The sequence below is a fragment of the Phodopus roborovskii genome, unplaced genomic scaffold (genome assembly GCF_943737965.1).
Source record: "Phodopus roborovskii unplaced genomic scaffold, PHOROB, whole genome shotgun sequence".
In the NCBI taxonomy this organism is placed as follows: Eukaryota; Metazoa; Chordata; class Mammalia; order Rodentia; family Cricetidae; genus Phodopus; species Phodopus roborovskii.
This window is the reverse complement of record NW_026126540.1, coordinates 18,318,352-18,336,425: the sequence shown is the minus strand read 5'-3', so window position 1 is coordinate 18,336,425 and position 18,074 is coordinate 18,318,352. Positions and strand designations below refer to the sequence as shown.

At 46.2% G+C, this 18,074-nt stretch overlaps 1 protein-coding gene across 2 annotated transcripts in view; it reads left to right on the top strand.

Moving 5' to 3' along the window:
• Nucleotides 1–16,716, top strand: part of Fhdc1 (FH2 domain containing 1) — a 36,693-nt gene extending 19,977 nt beyond the window's left edge. For both annotated transcript variants that reach the window (XM_051199396.1, XM_051199397.1), the window contains exons 5-12: nt 2,132–2,217; nt 2,305–2,405; nt 4,437–4,507; nt 4,599–4,706; nt 5,962–6,032; nt 8,139–8,256; nt 11,777–11,941; nt 14,241–16,716. In XM_051199396.1, coding sequence (XP_051055353.1) covers nt 2,132–2,217; nt 2,305–2,405; nt 4,437–4,507; nt 4,599–4,706; nt 5,962–6,032; nt 8,139–8,256; nt 11,777–11,941; nt 14,241–16,304 — 2,784 coding nt within the window. In that variant the 3' untranslated portion in view covers nt 16,305–16,716. The remainder of the gene's footprint in view (nt 1–2,131; nt 2,218–2,304; nt 2,406–4,436; nt 4,508–4,598; nt 4,707–5,961; nt 6,033–8,138; nt 8,257–11,776; nt 11,942–14,240) is intronic.
• The last annotated feature ends 1,358 nt before the right edge of the window (nt 16,717–18,074 follow it).

Sequence of the window (18,074 nt, the reverse complement as noted above, 5' to 3'; positions counted from 1 at the left end):
TCATGTTGCCAGTCTTGATGGGGAGGGTAGAAGAGAACAAGCTTTGTGAAGAATCACATGATTCAGAGTGTGGCTCCACAGTAGATCTTGTATTTAGCATTTCAAGGCCCTGGGCTGAATATCCAGGAAAGGATATTTCTTTCCATGATAGAAAATGTGAAATTGGTCAGTACTTGCCATCACCAGTTAGTGGCAAGCACTAATGGGACTAGGGTACCACTCACGTAAGGACTCCCAAGAGTGGCTTTAGAAGTGGCTATGCACTTTCTTAGTTCGGTTCAGTTTTCTGTGGAGAAGGTAGGACTGTTCTGTCTGATGCAGTTTGAGAGCTTAGTCTCTCCTCCACCACTTCTGCCTGCCAATAGTTTGGCTGTGTCCCTACGTCATAACTCTTTACTACAGGAGAAGAATATGTGTGTGTTTAAAAACCTTCATTTAGCTGGATTTTTTTTTTTTAATAGCAGCAGTCTGTTCACTGTAGATATGTAAAAATAACTAGAATGAAGAGTGAGTGAAAAGTAACTGGTAACGTTGCGTGTGTGGGAAGGTTGCAGACATCTTTTCTTGATTTATGGAAATATGATCTGCATATTGCATAGACTACTTAAGGACAATGAATTTTTGTGTTTTGCTTTTGATTAAATGTGTTACTTGTATGTATTGATGAGTTCCATATAATGTATGCAACAACATGTGCTGATCAAATCCAGCTCTTTGTCCATGCTCTCCCTTCCCATGGACAATCGTACTAATCACCAATCTACAGTAAGACCTTTCTTAGCTTCTACACAGGTCAGAGAATGCATAGCCCTTATCTTTCAGCATCTGACTTATGTCACTTAACATAATGCCATCCATTTTGTTATAGAAGACAGGTTTTCACTCTTTTCTCTAGCTGAGTGATAACCCACTGACTGTAATCTCATATTTTCTTTATCTGTTTACCTGTTGATTGGCATTTAGGCCAGTTCTATACCTTAGCTGCATCATGGGCTCTCTTCCTTCTCATTATCTGCTGGAGAGCCAACCTGTACTCCCTTCAAGGGCATAGTCCAGGCCTAGTGGTAGAGCACACGCTTTCCATGCCTGGGCCCTGGCCTCTATCCCATCATTGGAGGGCTGGAAAGAAGTAGCCAGGTCAGATGACACACATCTGTAATCCTATCATTCCAAAGGCTGAGGCAAGAGGATCAAAACTTTGAGATTAGTTTAGGTTAAATAGTAAAACCACACACAAAAAAAAACCCCAAAAACAATAGTTATTGTCACTTAGATCCACAACCCGCTACCTCGTTGTGAAAGAGATTAGTAATGAAAAGAATGAGTTTATTTCTTTCAGCCACCAAGAGAGACAGTGTAGGTAGACTTTTCTGACCCACCAGCCAGTTCCCAAATAACCACACTGAGACTTATTATTTATTATAAATGCCAGCCAATAGCTCAAGCTTGTTACTAGCTAACTCTTACATTTTGAATTAACCTCTCTCTTCTCAGTTCTGAAATTTCATCTCTTTCTCCCCTCAAAATTCTTTTACTCCACCCTTCTTCCCAGAATTCCCTCTGTCCCAAAAAAATCTTGCCTAGCTATTGGCCAGTCCATTCTTTATTAATGAGAGCAATACATATTTACAGTGTACAAAAAGATTAATCCACAGCAAAAAAGAACCTAATTTTATTCTACACTGGTGTCCAAGGCTCTCTTGGACTTTATAGAATGTCAGGAGGCATTTTACCTATCCATTCCTCAAGGAAGGCAATCTGGACCCCAGGTCACCTCATCATCATACAGGCTGTGTCCTCTACACCATTGTCTTGTAACGAATGGTCACTAGTGTGTCTTTAGAATTTTGAAAGTTGTCTTCATCTCTCCATTTGGGTTTTTTTTTTTTGTCAGCATGGTTTCTAGCCACAGCATTTACTCATCCCCAGATAGGAAGATGGATAAACAAGCAAGCAAAAAATAACACAACACTAGATGTGGGTTCCTTTTTCTTAGAGCTACATGTTATTAATTTGAATTTAACACTGAAACATTATTTTCTTAGAATAATCCTACAATGAAATTTAAATTACTCTTAAATTTTGATTAATCAATGATTTTTGTTTTCTCCCCTTTTCTTTTGTCTTTTAGGTAAAGAAGTTAAAGACGTTTAACGGCGATGTGTCCAAGCTGTCTCTGGCAGATTCCTTTCTGTACTGCTTGATTCGGGTGCCAAAGTAAGGCTGCAGTCCCTGGCCGATGTTCCCTGTGGAGCGGGTGCTGCTACAGTTTTACTTAGTTTTATTTTCTTGTTGTCTTTTTAGCTATTCACTTCGGATAGAAGCCATGGTGCTAAAAAAGGAATTCTTGGCATCGTGCTCTTCTCTGTTCAAAGACATAACGATTCTAAGAACTGCTACAAAAGGTAATTGAATATGTGTGTTCACATATAGTTTGTTTTCATCAATTTTGGTAGCTGTTTATCTTTTTTAAAAAAAAAAACATTCAGATAAAATTGTAAATGGAAAATCCCATTTTTGGATCATCTAAAGAGGAAAAAAGGTGTAAGGAGGGATGCAGTTCAAGTAATGAACATCAATTTGCATATTATCTTTCCATGGAAGAAAGTTTCTTTCATCTCAGGCTTCAGAGTAAACCTTACAAGTAGCAGCCTGCCTTACTTCTCAACGTGGATAGCTTTCCATGTTCTCTCTCTCTCTCTCTCTCTCTCTCTCTCTCTCTCTCTCTCTCTCTTTCTCTGTGGTGTGAAAAGTGTATGTATGTGATGACTGTGGTATATACTGTGTGTTGTATATATGGCCTAAAGTGTGTTTGCATTATGTTGATGTGTGGTGCTGTGGAGTTTGTGGTATTTAATACACACACACACACACACACACACAGTGTGGAGTTTGGTATTTACTATGAGGGGTGTGATGCTGATGAGTGTGGTACGGTACGTAGCATGTACGAATGTGTGTGACCTGGACCATCTATTTCTTCCTTTCTCTGTTGACTGGGCTCCCTTCCCAGGCTACAGCATTGGCCTTTTCCTGCTGGGGTGTCTGAGGTTTCTGTTCTGTGGCTTCTCCTGCCTCCCACCCCTCTAGACTAGCGTTGAAGGTCTGCTATGTCTGAGATGGGTTGGCTGGTCCTTTCACTTCTTAAACAGCTAAGTGTTCCCTTCCCAGCCTCCTCTCGTGGGTCTGCCTCCCAGGGCTGGGGCCTTTGTCTCTGGCACTCATCACGGCTCCCTGGCATTCACCACTCTGGCACAGGCAGGTCCACCCACCTTCCCGTCTTCCACTCTCCAGCCTGGTTTCCTCCCAATGCCTCTAGTTGTTTCCCTGGAACTGTCTATTTCTGTTTGGTGTCCCTCAGTTGCTCTTGCCTGTGGTGAGAGGAAGGGTCCTCCCTCCAGCCCACCACATGCTCCTCTCATTGGAGCGGCACTAAGAATGACAAGGAATCTTTCAACTCCAATACGGGGACCTCTTTCAGTTCTTGCCATTCCGGGGCTATTGGTTGCAGCAGCTCTGAAAGGACTGAGCTTCCTGTTCAAACAGCGTTGCAAAAACTTGTTTTCATATTGTGCAATATAAATTTGTGGGCATGGAGGAAGCGTTTCTTATCTGTGGAACCTTCCCAAACTGGCCTTCTTAGATAACAAAATACAGGCACTCATCCAAACGTGATGCGTTGAAAGTAACACCAGACTTAGTGGAGAATAATGACCTACAAATATCATAGGTGACATTTTATTACCTGTGCTGTCATTTTAATAACTAAGTTGTTTATTTTAGCTTTCAAATATATACTTTTAATTGTGTTTCTTTATAGGCACATATAAGAGATTTTGTGTTAATAAAGAATTAGTTTACCAATGTATTACCATAAGTTCTCTTTTATAGCCTCCAGTCAATCCAAATGAAATATGTTTTGAATAAAATGGAAAGATGTTTTGGATACCAGGGACTTGAGGGTTGGTGGTTTGCAAGTTATTTACATGACATGCCAGCTTGTTTATTTTTTTTTTATCTTTTCGTAACTCATTGGCTAAGCAAAATGTTGCTGGCCTTTGGTTCTCATGTTTCATAAATGCAGCCCTAAAGGATAGTGAGTGAAAGGGGAAACAAACTCAAAGAATTTACTGCTAAAGAGGAGGAAATCAGTTTCCACAGCACAGTGTTCCCTTGGGCTGCTGTGTTTTCTGAGACTTGAAAATTCTCAGTGAATGACTTTGTGGTGTTTAACCGCCCTACATGTTTGATCCCCAGCTAAACTCCAGGACGTAGATCATAATATATTTCTATTTTATCATAAACATGATCACAGCAGAGAGAGTATTTGGTTTGGGGTCAGAGTTTACTTCAGACATGCTTGAACTTGGATGTGGTAGCTGTCTTTTGCACATGTGAGGTCTTTCTAAGGCACAGTGGTGTGTTCCTTCTGACAGAGCTGATGTCATGTGAGGAGCTACATTCAATATTACACTTGGTGCTCCAGGCTGGGAATATCATGAATGCAGTAAGTAGAACCCAAAACAAGATGTGTGCCTGCCACTTCATCGTCTGTCTGAAGGTTCAGCATGTTTCTTCTCTTGCCTCGTCTTCTGTAGGGAGGGTATGCTGGCAATGCTGTAGGATTTAAACTGTCTTCTTTACTCAAGTTGGCGGACACAAAGGCCAACAAACCTGGGATGAATCTTCTGCATTTTGTCGCTCAGGTACGTGAACTAGAGAGAATACCTGGTGTATTCAGTGTGGTTTTCCCAGGCAAGTTCCTCAATTAGGAAGAGAACAAGGAATATTCTAGTGTGGGATTCTGTTGTGTTTTCCCAGTTTGAGCTACTGGAGGGGAGAGGACAAACAATGGAGGCACGAGGCTGGCTTGAGAAAGTAGGGAAGGATTCAAATGTCAGAAGTGCTATCTAAAGGCCATGGTTCAGCCATGGGAAGCAGAAAGAAGTTTGTGCACAGTAATAGCATGACCAGCTATTTTTTTTTTTTTTTTTTAGCTGTTTTAAGAAATAAAACATGGTGAAAGCCAAGTTGACATCCTAGCTATAGCTGTCTAATTGTGTGGTGCAGGCTAGAAGGGATAACCACTGTAAGGATAGAGAGTAGAAGGCTGGGTGTTGAAACTTCTGATGTAAGCTGAACAGGATTTGAGGCCAGTCTCTTGAGAACTGTGCATCAGAGTGTTATCTGCTGTTGTAGGATTCGGAGTCTGAACTCTATTGGTAGCTTCTTTTCTTTGGAATCTGGGGATGGAAACCAGGGTCTTAGAATGCTGGGCAAGCTACCAAGACTATCTCCCCACCCTGGCCTCTAGCCCTCAGGACTTGATTGCAAAGTCAGTATTCAAAGCACCCAAGTGAGAAACTGTTTCCTTATCCACCCTGAAACACTACTAGTGGGGTTCTATGTGATAAATGTGGGCATTGACTCTAGGTGGCTTGGGCCCTGCTTCTGTAGGAAGGAATCCTCTAATGGTTCCTTCCTTCTTGTCCCTTCCAAGTCAGCCTCCAAACAGCTGAAGAATTCAGACACCTCCTTGGCTTCTGTGCCTCTCATTAAAGTTGATTTGCAAACTGGTTTAACAGTCAAAGGCATCTCATACCCTCATCGAAGAGCACGCTCTCCGAGATGCCTGCCATTTAGGCAGGGTATATTGGGTTCTCTTGGAAACAATGGGCACTAAGCTGCTGCCTCATTCCATCAAGTTTCAGTGCACATGAGTTGAATTTCATGTGGGGATTGTTTGTCTTGGGAAGGTTAAAGGTATCTGAACTGTGGTGGGAGGGGGCAGTTCTGGTAAATCTTAGGAAGAATATCAAAGTTCATGTCTCAGGGAATTGCTTTCAATGTAGCAAACTGAAAACAAAGTGTTGTTTCCAAGGCTCCCTGCAGCTCTAAGGGAGTGAGGCTTCCCTCCCAGATTTATTCATCCAGGAAGACAGAAGTCTGTTTTTGTTCTAGGAAGCCCAGAAGCAAAATACCATCCTTCTACACTTTTCTGAGAAGCTGCAGCATGTGCAGGAGACATCAAGGTGAGCATGGAGACAAAGTGTGACTTGGCTTCCTTGGCTGCCTTCCTGTGAAAAAGGCCTAGTACTCTCAGATTGCAGTCTGAATTCTGAGATGGTTTCTCTTATTGAAACCTTCCTTTCCTCTTGTTCTCCCTTTCCATGTGCTTGTGTGTACCTTTGAAATGTGGGGATTTTGAACAGCCAATTATTATCTTCACACTAAATGAAACTATTTTAGTCTATTTTAAAGAGCACCATCCAGGATAAGAAAAATAGGGATCAGAGTGTCAAATTCCTCCCACACCCCAGAGGTTGAAAGAGCACAACTTAGGACCTTGGGAGTTGGTTTAGATCAAACTTGCAGGGCCTTACATCACTGTTTCCCTGTGAACTCAAACATGGTACATTTATTTTCTATTGCATTAAAAAGCATTTGGAACCACACCAAGGCCTATGAAAGGACTTGGTTCTAAATTAGTCACTCAGCATTACAGAGAAAGTGTCTACCAAGCATGAAGCCCTAATTGCATTACTCTAATTTGCTTCCAACCCTAATATAGATGCATGCTTTAATGTAACAATGATCTGTGTGCCTATCACCTCCATTCTGTTATTTAACTTATAATAAGCCCATGCATCCTCTGCAAAACACTACGGTTAATCAGTTCTTCAAGAAAAAAAAGTCTTGAGTTTTCACATTTGCTGATGCCTGTGCCTTAAACACTGCTAGACTGGCTGGTTTCTGGCTGCCAGCACAGAATTAATTAATACAGCACTGGGAAGAAATACACACAATTGCCTCTGATGAGCTGGCTCAGCTCACCACTGCTTATATCAATCAAATTAATATCATATACCTTTTTTGTGGGAGTTTACTATATTGCCTGGGCTGGCCTGGAATCCCTGGGCTGAAATCAACTCCTGTCTCAACTTCTTGAGTGTCTGGGACTACAGGCAAATGACACCACGGTTGGCTATACAATGTCCTTATTATCTGAGTGACGATAGCCAGCCATGACAGCATGAACCATATGCATATAAAGAAATAAGCCACAGCTCATAGTCCTGTCATTAGACAGTATCTGTTACTGACATCCAGCCACAGATAATATGTCTTGCAGACAGGAGGATTACCAGTGCAAAGACTAAACACTTCATAATTCATGTTTACAGACCACTAGATTGTGCTCCAAGAAAAAAACAGACATAGCATACAAACGCTTTTAATTCTTAAAAGAAATTAATATGCAACTGTTTTTACGGTATTGATACTATAGAGATATTACATATATATAAAGAAAATGTTATGTTTTTGAGTTATCATCTTTTCGGTACTGGATAGCTTTAGCAAAACATCATTGTCTTAGAGAATCATCTCCCAGTCAGGTTTTCTTTTTCTTTTCTTTTTTTTAAAGTGAAGTGAAAGGTACTTACACAAGTAAGTACAATGAATTTTTAGATTAAGAATCGTGTGCTACCAAAGATAAGTAGAAGTGGAGAAAACAAAAAAAACCTAAAATTCATAATAGCAACATGAATGCACCCAAATGTACAAAACTCCCCTGGTTTGGGGTTTCACCTGCTCCCCTCTCTGGTGACAAAACCATCTTGGTGTCCTGCTGATCTGGATTTGATGGGTGAACAAATACACAGCAGTCTATCCCTCCACTCCTTTGAGCGCTGTTGGCCATGTTTTAGCTCTCTGCAACTCATGAGAGAGGTCAAATCTGGCTCCCTGTCCCCACAAGACGCAGGCTGGGCGTCAGCCTCCATTGCCTGGCTCTCTGTGAGTGACAGCATCCCAGCACAAGGAAAGCAGCTGCTGGGTTTTAGTTTCGATGCTTGTTGCACATGGGTACTGAGATCACCTGTCTGGGGAGCTCCCGCAGTCCTGAGCCCTGGGTTGGCTGGCAGCCTGCTTTCCTTAAGTCTGTGTGTTGAGGAAGCACTTGCCTCTTTTAAAAAATGGGTGGGGAATCCGCTCAGGGTCTAAACACATTAGTGGGTAGACTCGACCCCAGCGGCTCCCCTGTGTCAGGCTTGGCCAAAGATGGGTCTTGTTTGTCACAGCCCCCATGATGTATGATGTCTTGGTGCCAGCAACCCACTCGCCCTTTCCTTCTCCAGATTATCCCTGGATGTCACTGAGGCGGAGCTGCACTCTCTCTGTGTCAGAACAAAATCGCTGCAGGAAAACATCCAGCGGGACCAGGAGCTGTCGCAGCAGATGGAAGACTTCCTCCAGGTCAGTCTCTCTCATCATCCAGCCATCCAGCTGCCTCAGCAGGCTGGCCTCTGTGATTGGTGGAGGCAGCAAGAGCTTGATCATGCTTTTCCCCCAAGTGAAGACAAGGGTCCTTGTGTCCCAAGGTCCTTTCATGACAGAGGATGGTGATGATGGTGTGCAGGGCCTCTGCTGCTGGATGGCAGCAGTCCAGGTCTGGGACTCTGCCTGGAAGCCTGAGGTTTGGCTCCATATCCTTCATATTTTTGGACAACAGAAGAGAGTTCCACAGAACATCCTGACACTGAAGGGCTGGGGCTGATGATCCTTCACATGTTTCTGTAGAAGAGAGAGACTGATTGTACCTGCCATGATCGATTGATTGATTGATTGATCTCTTCCTTTCTTACAAAGGAAAACATTTCATCATGGCTGGCTTATAGTTTCAGAGGTTTATTCCATTTTCATCATGGTGGGGCATGGTGTGCAGGCAGACACTGTGCTTAAGAAGGAGCCGAGAGCTAATATATCTTGATCTGCAGGCAACCTGATGTGATTTCTACTGAGAGCAGCAAGGCACACAACAGCTTCGGGGCCCATCAGCACCCGAATACATCAGCCCACGGGGTGTGTCAGGAACCATTCTAAATAACATCAACAAAAACCAGTAGAGTGGATCTGATTGTGACAGCTCAGTGTGACTCACTAATCACACAGTCTGACGTATTTCTTTTTATCTTCCTTATTGGGAAAACAAAGTGATACCTTCGTCCCAGTGTATCCAGGCTTCTGTGAGACCCTTGAGCCACAGCAGGGCTGCCATGGCAAGAGGCAGCAACAGGATGTGTGGCCATCCCAGTCTCCACTGGTTTGGAGCCCAAAGCCTCATGACTGCTAGGCAGGTGCTGCACCCTGAGCGGCAAGTCCAATGCTGCCCACAGTGCCACAGCAATGCAGAGGCTGTCTTTGCCATCTCCGAATACAGAGCAGTAATGGGTGTGGTCAGGCACATCAAACAAAGCTAAAATTCAGGAAGAAGAACCCTCACACATCAAAATTTTAGATTCTGGTTGTTTCCTTCAGCCCAGTTCTTATTGTAAGTATTAAGATCTTATGCTAAGTCTTTCTGTCCTGGAGGAGCTGAGCATTGAACCTATGGCTTTATACATGCTAAGCACACACCCTCAACTAGGCCTCTAGATGTAATCTTGTACCATATCTTCAATATTAAGACCTGGGTGCCTGCTCCTCACCACTGGGCTGCTACTCAGAGGCAACCAACCTTGTTTTAGGTTTTCAAACTTTTTTTCTTTTTTCTTTTTGGTCATGTTTGTTGTAATAGTGTGGAGACTGGAATCTTGTTTCTACTGGACCAGGATGGGGCTTTTAATTGACGGCTCCAGCCTCAACAGCATTTATAACCTGTCTATAGATTATAATCTATATACAGAAGGTGCCACACAGATGGGCATTTTCTAGGTAGGGAGATGAGGCTCCAGGGAGGAAGTTGGACGAGGGTGCTCAGGCCACTGGCTCTGGGACACTAGTCTAAAGGCGACACATATCTTACTATGAGCAGCGCAGAGTTGTTCAAGGCTTGTGGCTTTTCTCATTTGCTTGGCAATTGGGTTTGATTGTGAATGTGCAGGGATTGGAACCCAGGGTCTCACACACGCTGGGTAAGTCCCTCCCACCCTTATGTAAGATTTTTGAGCAGAAAGGTACAGAAACACATTCTTGGTTTGGGGTTGTTAATGTTTTTTGTTTTCCCACCTTTATTTCATCATTTTGATGCTACTTGGGGCGAAACATTTGGGCCTTGGGCTTTGACCCACAGCAGGCCAGCAAGTTAGTGATGAAAGTGCAAGTTCACCTCACAGATGCTAAAGTGTCTTCTCCTTGGCTGGCACAGCCTCCTTCTGGTTTTGGGCAGGGTGCTATGGAATTTATGGCATCAATCTCCACTGCGGTTGTTTTCAGGCTTACATTCAGGCTGGGGTCGTCCCAGGTGCTTAGGGCAACTTGGGTTCTGGTTTCCATCCTGGTACCCATCCATCCATCCATGGTGTCTACAGATCAGTCATGGGAGGTGCAGATTCGGATGAGAAGGCCCTGCTCTCCCGCAGTGTGCGGTTCTTGCCTTGAGTCCTTTTTGTTTCCCAGATGCAGAAGAATGACAGACCGAGAGCTCTCTTTCTGTGAACACCCTCTTCTCTGTGAAGGAAATACATGGGGAAGGCTCTCACTGCCTTGGGCCACTGACTCAGATGGTTACTGTCTCTGGTATTCACTTTCCTAAATAGTTTTCGTTCCCCACCACCCCTAGAATGTATCTGGTTTAAGCAAAGGCTTACTAAGGGGAAAGCGGTTGGACTGGTGGGAGGGGGCATGTCTGACAGGAATTTCCATTTGTGCTCTCTAGCTGGCTGAGTGCACACAGACAGCAGCTCCCCTCCTCCAAAGCAGGGAACCTGTTTCTTTCCCACACCTTAGGCCCAGCCCCTTACTCCACAAGAACTTGTTCACAGATAGACTTCCTTAAAAACGAACGCAAGAGTCCTTTCATGAAATAGTACACTCCCTACATCCTTTCTTACTATGAGCCTCGTAAACAAGGCAACAATGACACTTCCATGCGGTAGTATCCAGTCCCTTTCCTCTCCCCACACTGCTGCCTCATTATGGCTCAGACGCTGTCACTAACCTGTATCAGAGAACTGTGCCTGTGACCCTCGGACATCACAAACCCCAATCTAGATGGCTTGGAAACATTCTGGGGATGTGCAACCCCTCCCCCCCACACACACACCTCTTTGAAGTAGCACTGACACATCCCAGAGGAGCCCGGGAAAGTCAAACAGTAAAGTGGGAATTGGAATGGGACCCGCCAATTAGAGCTGGGGAGTTCTGGTATACCCCAAACCTACTACATGTGGGGCACATCTGTCTCTGCTTGCTCTCCAGGCTTCCATCCTGGGCAGTGTGGACAGTGACACAACAGAGTTTATTTGGAATTAAGTGTAGATCTCCTCTCAGCCGGACAACGAGGGCAGCTTGTCAGGACAAGTTAACTTCTGAGACCTTGGCCCAGAGAATAGTCTGAGGAGGAAAAACAAATACAGCAGAATTTCTTAATGACGGCAGGCTGTTTTCCTTGGCAGTTCTTCTAGTGGTCTTAACGGTGAACTTTGGTCAATGACGTTCTATGGGTTAAGGCTCTCATGTTTACTTAAAGACAGGGTCTTGCTGTGTAACCCAGCTGGCTTTGAACTCCTAATCCTCTGGTCCCCATCTCCCAAATGCTGGGATTACAGGTGTGCAGGAGCATTCCTGACTCCTTCCGTTCCTTCTGTGGCTTCTGGGTCTCAGGTAGGAGGTTTCCTTATTCTCTCAAGTTTTGCTTTGGGTTGACTCATTTTCCTTTTGGCTGTGAGTGGCCTTTGCAGCCTTCCCTTTCCAGAGACCTGAAATGGAACCCTAACAGTGTGTCCACCTCAGCAGGCCCTGTTTACCACATGTGTCCTTGTTTGCTTCATTGTAGTTTGCTGTAGAAAAGTTGTCGGAGCTGGAACTCTGGAAACGGGAGCTGCAGGGTGAGGCTTACACCCTTATAGATTTTTTCTGTGAAGACAAAGACACAATGAAACTGGACGAATGCTTCCAGATATTCAGAGACTTCTGTACCAGATTCAACAAAGCAGTTAAGGTATGGCCGTTGGTGTTGTCCGGTTTCCAGGATCCTTTGGATTCTCATTTTCCTGCTTCCTGACCCAGTCCTCTGCCCCTGGCATCGATTCTTTGATTTCAGGACCATCTAGCTAGGTGTCGTGCCAGGTTCTTGGCAGGGATGAGTGGGAGATGGCTGTGCTGTAGCATCAGGAGTCGGTCACAGTGACTCCAGCCTTTGCTGATCACATAGCATGCAGAATACTCTAGAAGCATTTTGCTAGCTTATGTTGATGAGACTTGGAAATTTCCTGCACATCCTACTGTTTTTCTCAGTCCCTCCCTAGGACCAAATGTGAGCCTCTAGGGAGGCTTAAGTCACACAGAAGAGAGCCCTTCCTTTTGCCTATTTCCAGAGCTGTCAGCACCATGGGGACCATGCTGTCCTAAGTAGCAAGACTTCTAAGGTCTCCCAGATTGAGGGGGCCTGTCACCTTAACCATTCAGGCAGTGATCTCATAGCTGAATTCAGAAATAAGAAAACTACTCAGCTTGCTGGGCCTTGGTAAATGAAACATTCATCTGTCAATGAAAACATAAAAGTACCTCAGATCCCATATATTTCAGGTGACACTGAGGAACCAGCTACCCCTAATTCATCTGATGGCCATATTTTATTTACTTACCTGCCTATTCATTTACTTATAGTGTAGGGTTCAACCTGGGACTTGCACTATTGCTGCTTGGAATGCAGACTTGCCCATAGATGGATTTATTGGAAGAACTGGCCATATTTCTTGCAAGTCCAGAATTCCTTCGGGTTCCTATCCACTCCTTTCTCCATCTAGCTGAGAGATGGGAGCTGAGCCTGCAGCCACGTTAACATGCTGCTGTCCAAGCAGTGAGCTCAGTTGTGGGAGGCTGTGGGGTTGGCCAAAGCCGAACGGACTGCCCCCGAGGCTCTCACTCCCCATCTGGATGCTGCAGGCCTGTGAGGCCACTGTGGGATGCTCTCAGCCCAGCCGTCATGAGGGCCTGGGCCACCCCCACTATGGGAAGGCTTAAAATGAGAAGACAGAGAAGCTTGGGGCCCCTAGGGAGGCTGTGGCTAGAGTTGCAGGAAGAGCCAAGACTCCCCAGGCAGAGCTCCACAGGAACTTGGAAAGGAAAGCCTACTGGAAGAGGAAACTTACTGTCAAATAAAAACTGCTAACAATAACAGAGTTGAGGTGTAACTACATGATTACGTGGGCCTCAGAACCCAAAAGGAACTGTCTCTGCAGATCCATGCCTGCAGATTCAGCCAACCACAAATTGAAAGTAGTGTTTAAAAATTTTATCTGTGCTAAATGTCTATATTTTTTTTTTACCATGCCTTAAACTATACGTATGTAACTCTTATACTGCACTAGTTATGAGTAATTTAGAGTTGACTTAAGGCATATATGAGGATGTGCATTGGCTATATGCAAATTCTCTTCCCTTTTGCATAAGGGACTTGCGCATCCTCAGATTTGGTATCCAAGGGGGAACCAGGAATAGATCCCCTGGATACATTGAGGCACAACAGCACATGCAATCACACAGGGAGGTGAAGGGCACTTTGTGGGTCTCTGTTTTGGTTCCATGTCATTGGGGAAAGTTGATGGCTCTCCAGCAGGGTAGATGCTTGAAGGGTTCCCAAAGCTCACCATATATCTTGTCTGATTATGGGAATGGGCCTGGGTGTGAGGGCCATGAGGGACAAGCTGTCACTTTTGCTTCAGGCTATGTGGCAGAGACACCAGGGCACTTTTGGTATTTGTTCATTTATTTTTGTTCAGGGAGCACTCTTAAGAACATGATGGCAGGTGTTTCTCCACGTCTTTGACATAAGTTTATATACCCAAATCAATAGAATACTTATGAGTATGTGTGCGTTGACTTTTGGAATATGGAAAGAGCCACACAACTGGGTTGTACAATTTTTCATGCACTCGTTTAGCATCTGTAGTATTTACCTCTCTACAGTTGCTCAGGTGGCTTTGCCGGAGTTGAGGCTGCATGCAAATATGGAATCATAGCCCATACGGGGAGCTGGACTTTGGGCCAAGGGATCAAATGAGAACTGTAGACCGATTTTTGGAACCAAGACTGGCATGCACCTTTGTCAGATCCCTAAGTTGCTTTGGAAAGTTTTCCCACCCTACGTACAAACACATGTGCAGGAGAAGGGAGTCTGTGTGGGCAAGACCCTGGGCTGTCCGTGAAAGCACCTCTCATTAAATCTCACAGTGAGTGGGCCTACTATTGCACATAGGCTCTCTGTGTCTCATGTTGGCTTCTCTCCATTCTGTTAGGACAACCATGACCGAGAGGAACAGGAGCGGAAACAGCTACAGAGGCTGAAGGAGCTGGAACAGAAGCGGCATTCCTGGACCACTGGGGAGCTCGGGGGCTTTGGCAGGAGCAGCAGCGAGAATGACGTAGAGACGCTGGCTAAGAAGGGCACAGAAGACCCGCCATCCTTCCTGAAGCCCAGGCCCACCAGCCCCTCCTACCGGCCCCCCAACACCCGCCGCTCTCGCCTCTCCCTGGGCATCTCTGCTGACCGAGAGCTGTTGACCTTCTTGGAGAGTGCCACCAGCAGTCCAGAGGACCCCAACAAATTCAACAGCTTGCCCCGAAGCAGTCCCAGACAGGCCCGGCCAATCATCGCCTGGATGGAGCCCAGAGAACAGCAGAACCATGGCCCTAACTTTGCACATGATCCTCAGGCCTCAGAGAACCAGGAGAAAGCCCCTCGCTTTGCCTGGCAGAATCAACTTCCAACATCACGGCGAGAGGAGCCTGCATCTCCTTTCCCACCTGCTGGACGGGGCAGGGTGAGCATCCTCCGAAAAAGGAACAGTGAACCTGTGGGCTTGGGTCCCACACAAAGCCCTCCTCTCTTACCATTGGATCTGGGCATTAGGGAGCATGAATTGGTCCCAGGGCTGGCCCAGTTTGACCTCCAGAGTCCCAAGAGCCTGGAGGAGGCATCCCAACTGACTCTGAATGACTTTTGTCCCACAAAGCTGCAGTCTTCAGGGGACCAGAGCTCACAGTCCTTTGATGCTGGCAGTGGCAGCCTCACACCCAAGGACACAGGTCCCCAGGAGGTTCTCAGCCCAGCTGGACAGGATGGTGGGGCTGTCTCTGATGAACACAGCAGTGAGGCTCCTGTGTCTGTGGTTGTCACTGATGCTGATGATAAGGATCTTGGGCCTCTGTTATATGCCTCGGATACCACAGACTGCTCACTGACTCTGGACTGCTCAGAGGGAACTGACTCCAGACCAGGAGAAGAAGAGCAGGAGGAAGAGAAAGAAGGGGATGGCTCAGTGTCCTCTGGGGCTGGAGAGACAGGCAGTAGCCAGATCTCCAACCCTGCTTCCAGTTCCCCTGGGGAGGTGCCTGCTCCCAACTCCAGTAAGAGTGAGCCCAGCTGCCAGAGTAGCCTTCCGAAGGACAGACCCAGCAAAGGGAAGGATGCCATGATACCAAAGAGAAATTCTCTCAAAGAGGCATCACCGGGGGCCTCAAAGCCTATCAATGCCCGGCGCAGCCAAGGGGCAGCACCCAAGCCTGTGAGAACCTTGAACTCCTCTGAGAATGAGCACATGCGCAAGGTGGTGCCCATCTCCAAATCCAGCAGAGGAGCAGGGCCCTGGAAGCGTTCGGAGCTGACATCCAGGGCTTCCCCTCGGGAAACACCCAGTAGCACAGACACACTGCTATCACGAAGGAGCTCGGTGCGGGGGACCTCCGACACTTCGCCCAGGAGGCCCCACGTGAGTGGACCTGGGGCAGAGGAGCCCAGGCTGCCCCGCTCAAGTGGCAGCATAAGTGGGCGGCAAGGGAAGGAGACCCCAGTGCAGCCCAGGGCTTCGTTCCGGAAGCCCAGCGCCAAGCCCCTCAGAAACATTCCCAGACAGAAAACTGAAGAAAACAAGGTCAGCAGCTCCAACTCGCAAGACCCCGAGAGCCCCAAGGAAGAGCCCAAGGCTCCTCAAACTCCAGGGGTCTCTCGAGCCCTTCCCCCCATCCCAAGCTTTGCTAGGAATACAGTGGCCTCCTCATCTCGGTGCATGCGAACGGATGCTCCACCGGCGTCCAGAGCCTCTGGCATCACCAGGACGGTCTCACAGCGGCAGCTTAGGGTCAAAGGTGGCCCGGAGGATTCTGCCTCTAAGGACAGTGGCACTTTAAAGAGGGCCAGCAGTGCCAGGGCCTCCAAGAAGTGTCCTGAATCTTCCGGGGGTTCAAGTGCCAATGCAGAGACTGCACTGAAAGGCAGAGGGACTGCGGAAAGAGCCTCTCTCAGACTGAAGGACTCAGGGCAGGCCACCCTGGGGAGAATCCTCCATCCCCTGCAGAAGTGATGGGACCTGTCTACATCTCCGTCTTCTGGGATTTTACCTGCCAGGACTGGCTGCTGGGGTGAGGATAACGAGAGGCCAATCTTTAATGTCTTGTTACACATTAAGCAACTCACAGGTGCCACCTGCTAAAGGTCACGTCACTAAAGGTACATGGAGATCTATAGCCTGCTGTGCAGACTTCTGCTTCGGAATTAAGGCTGAGAGTGTTCTATTTGCCAGGCCGCAGCACCTCCTGTCTTTCATACTCAGGACCCTAACTCTTAACTTCTACCCCAAGACAAAGATCCGGTGATAGTCTGGACATGTAAGATGACAATTCTTATGTAACAAGTAAAAAACAATTTCTGGCCAGTTTTTATATATCAAAGACTTATTTTTTAATATTATAAAAATAAAATGATGTTTTAGTTGGTTCCTTTTTCAGAGTGAAATGCCTCCCTGGGGAGGGGGTGTTATCCTTAATATGAAGATTGTCCCCAGCCTCTGGGTTTACACACACACACACACACACACACACACACACACACACACACACCATCTCTAACCAGCAGTGGCCTCTCACAGACACTTGGGTGTTTATAGGGTTGGGTCTGGCTCCTTGAGGACTTCATGACTTGTTTGGGTTTTCCTCAAATGACTGCAGGTGAAGAATTTATGTGAATAGGATGTTAGATGCTACTGTGAGCTCAGGGGGTCCCATAGATTGGGACTCATGGGGGAGCCCATGACTGTAGGGAAGTTCACCCTTCAGAGAGGGCCAACTGTGAGGGTGTTGGATATTGCACAGTCGGTGTTGTGTTTTACTGGGGAGACTGAAGGGTCTACTCAGCTGAGCTTGTCTTCCCCATTCAGCTTGCCATCTGTGCGATTGAGTAGCGATGGCTCACTGTCCCTCTGGGTAGAGAAGGAAATGACCCTTTCCGTGGGCCAGGCTTCCTTCTCTTCTGGAGCCTCAGTGCTCAACCCCACCCTGTTATTTTCATTTATTTTGCTTTTTGAGACTGGGTCTCAGTGCGCAGTCTAGGCTAGCCTTTTACTTGGAATCCTCCTGCCTTAACCTCCTGAGTGCTGGGTTGTCAGGTACAGAGCACAGCACCCGGCTCCTGCTTCATGGTGGAAGCTTCTCTTCATGGTACAGTGCTTCTGAAGTCCTGAAAAAAGCCAAACCAAAGTTGGTTTGTTCATTTTAAACAGACTCCCACCCGCAACGAAACCCACTTTCAGAAATGTGAACATCAGGAAAATGTGTACCAGAGATCAGGCGTTATGGAAGCATGACCCTAATGCTCATTTCACTGCTTTTTATTTTTTAAATTTTTTATTTTATGTGCATTGGTGTTTTGTCTGCATGTATGTCTGTATGAGGTTGTCAGGTCCCTTGAAACTGGAGTCACAGACAGGTGTGAGCTGCCATGTAAGTGCTGGGAATTGAACCCAGGTCCTCTGGAAGAGCAGCCAGTGCTCTTACCTACTAACCCATCTCCTCAGCACCCTCGCACACATTTTTCTTTTTTTAAGTTTTATTTCTACACAACTTCATTAAATCTGGGAAGTAGAAAACATGCTTGAAACACTCTTGATTTTTTTTTTTTTTAAGCCATGTCCCCTTCTCTTAGAGAAACCTCACTTTGGGTCACTCACTTTGGGTGGGGACCAGCTGTGTGTGGTGAGTGCAGACAGATGGTGCTATGGTCTTCCTTTGGTGAACTGTTGTCTTTCCTGCTTCAGCTGGAAGCTGAGCTGTACCTGAGCTGAGGTAGTGAACACTAT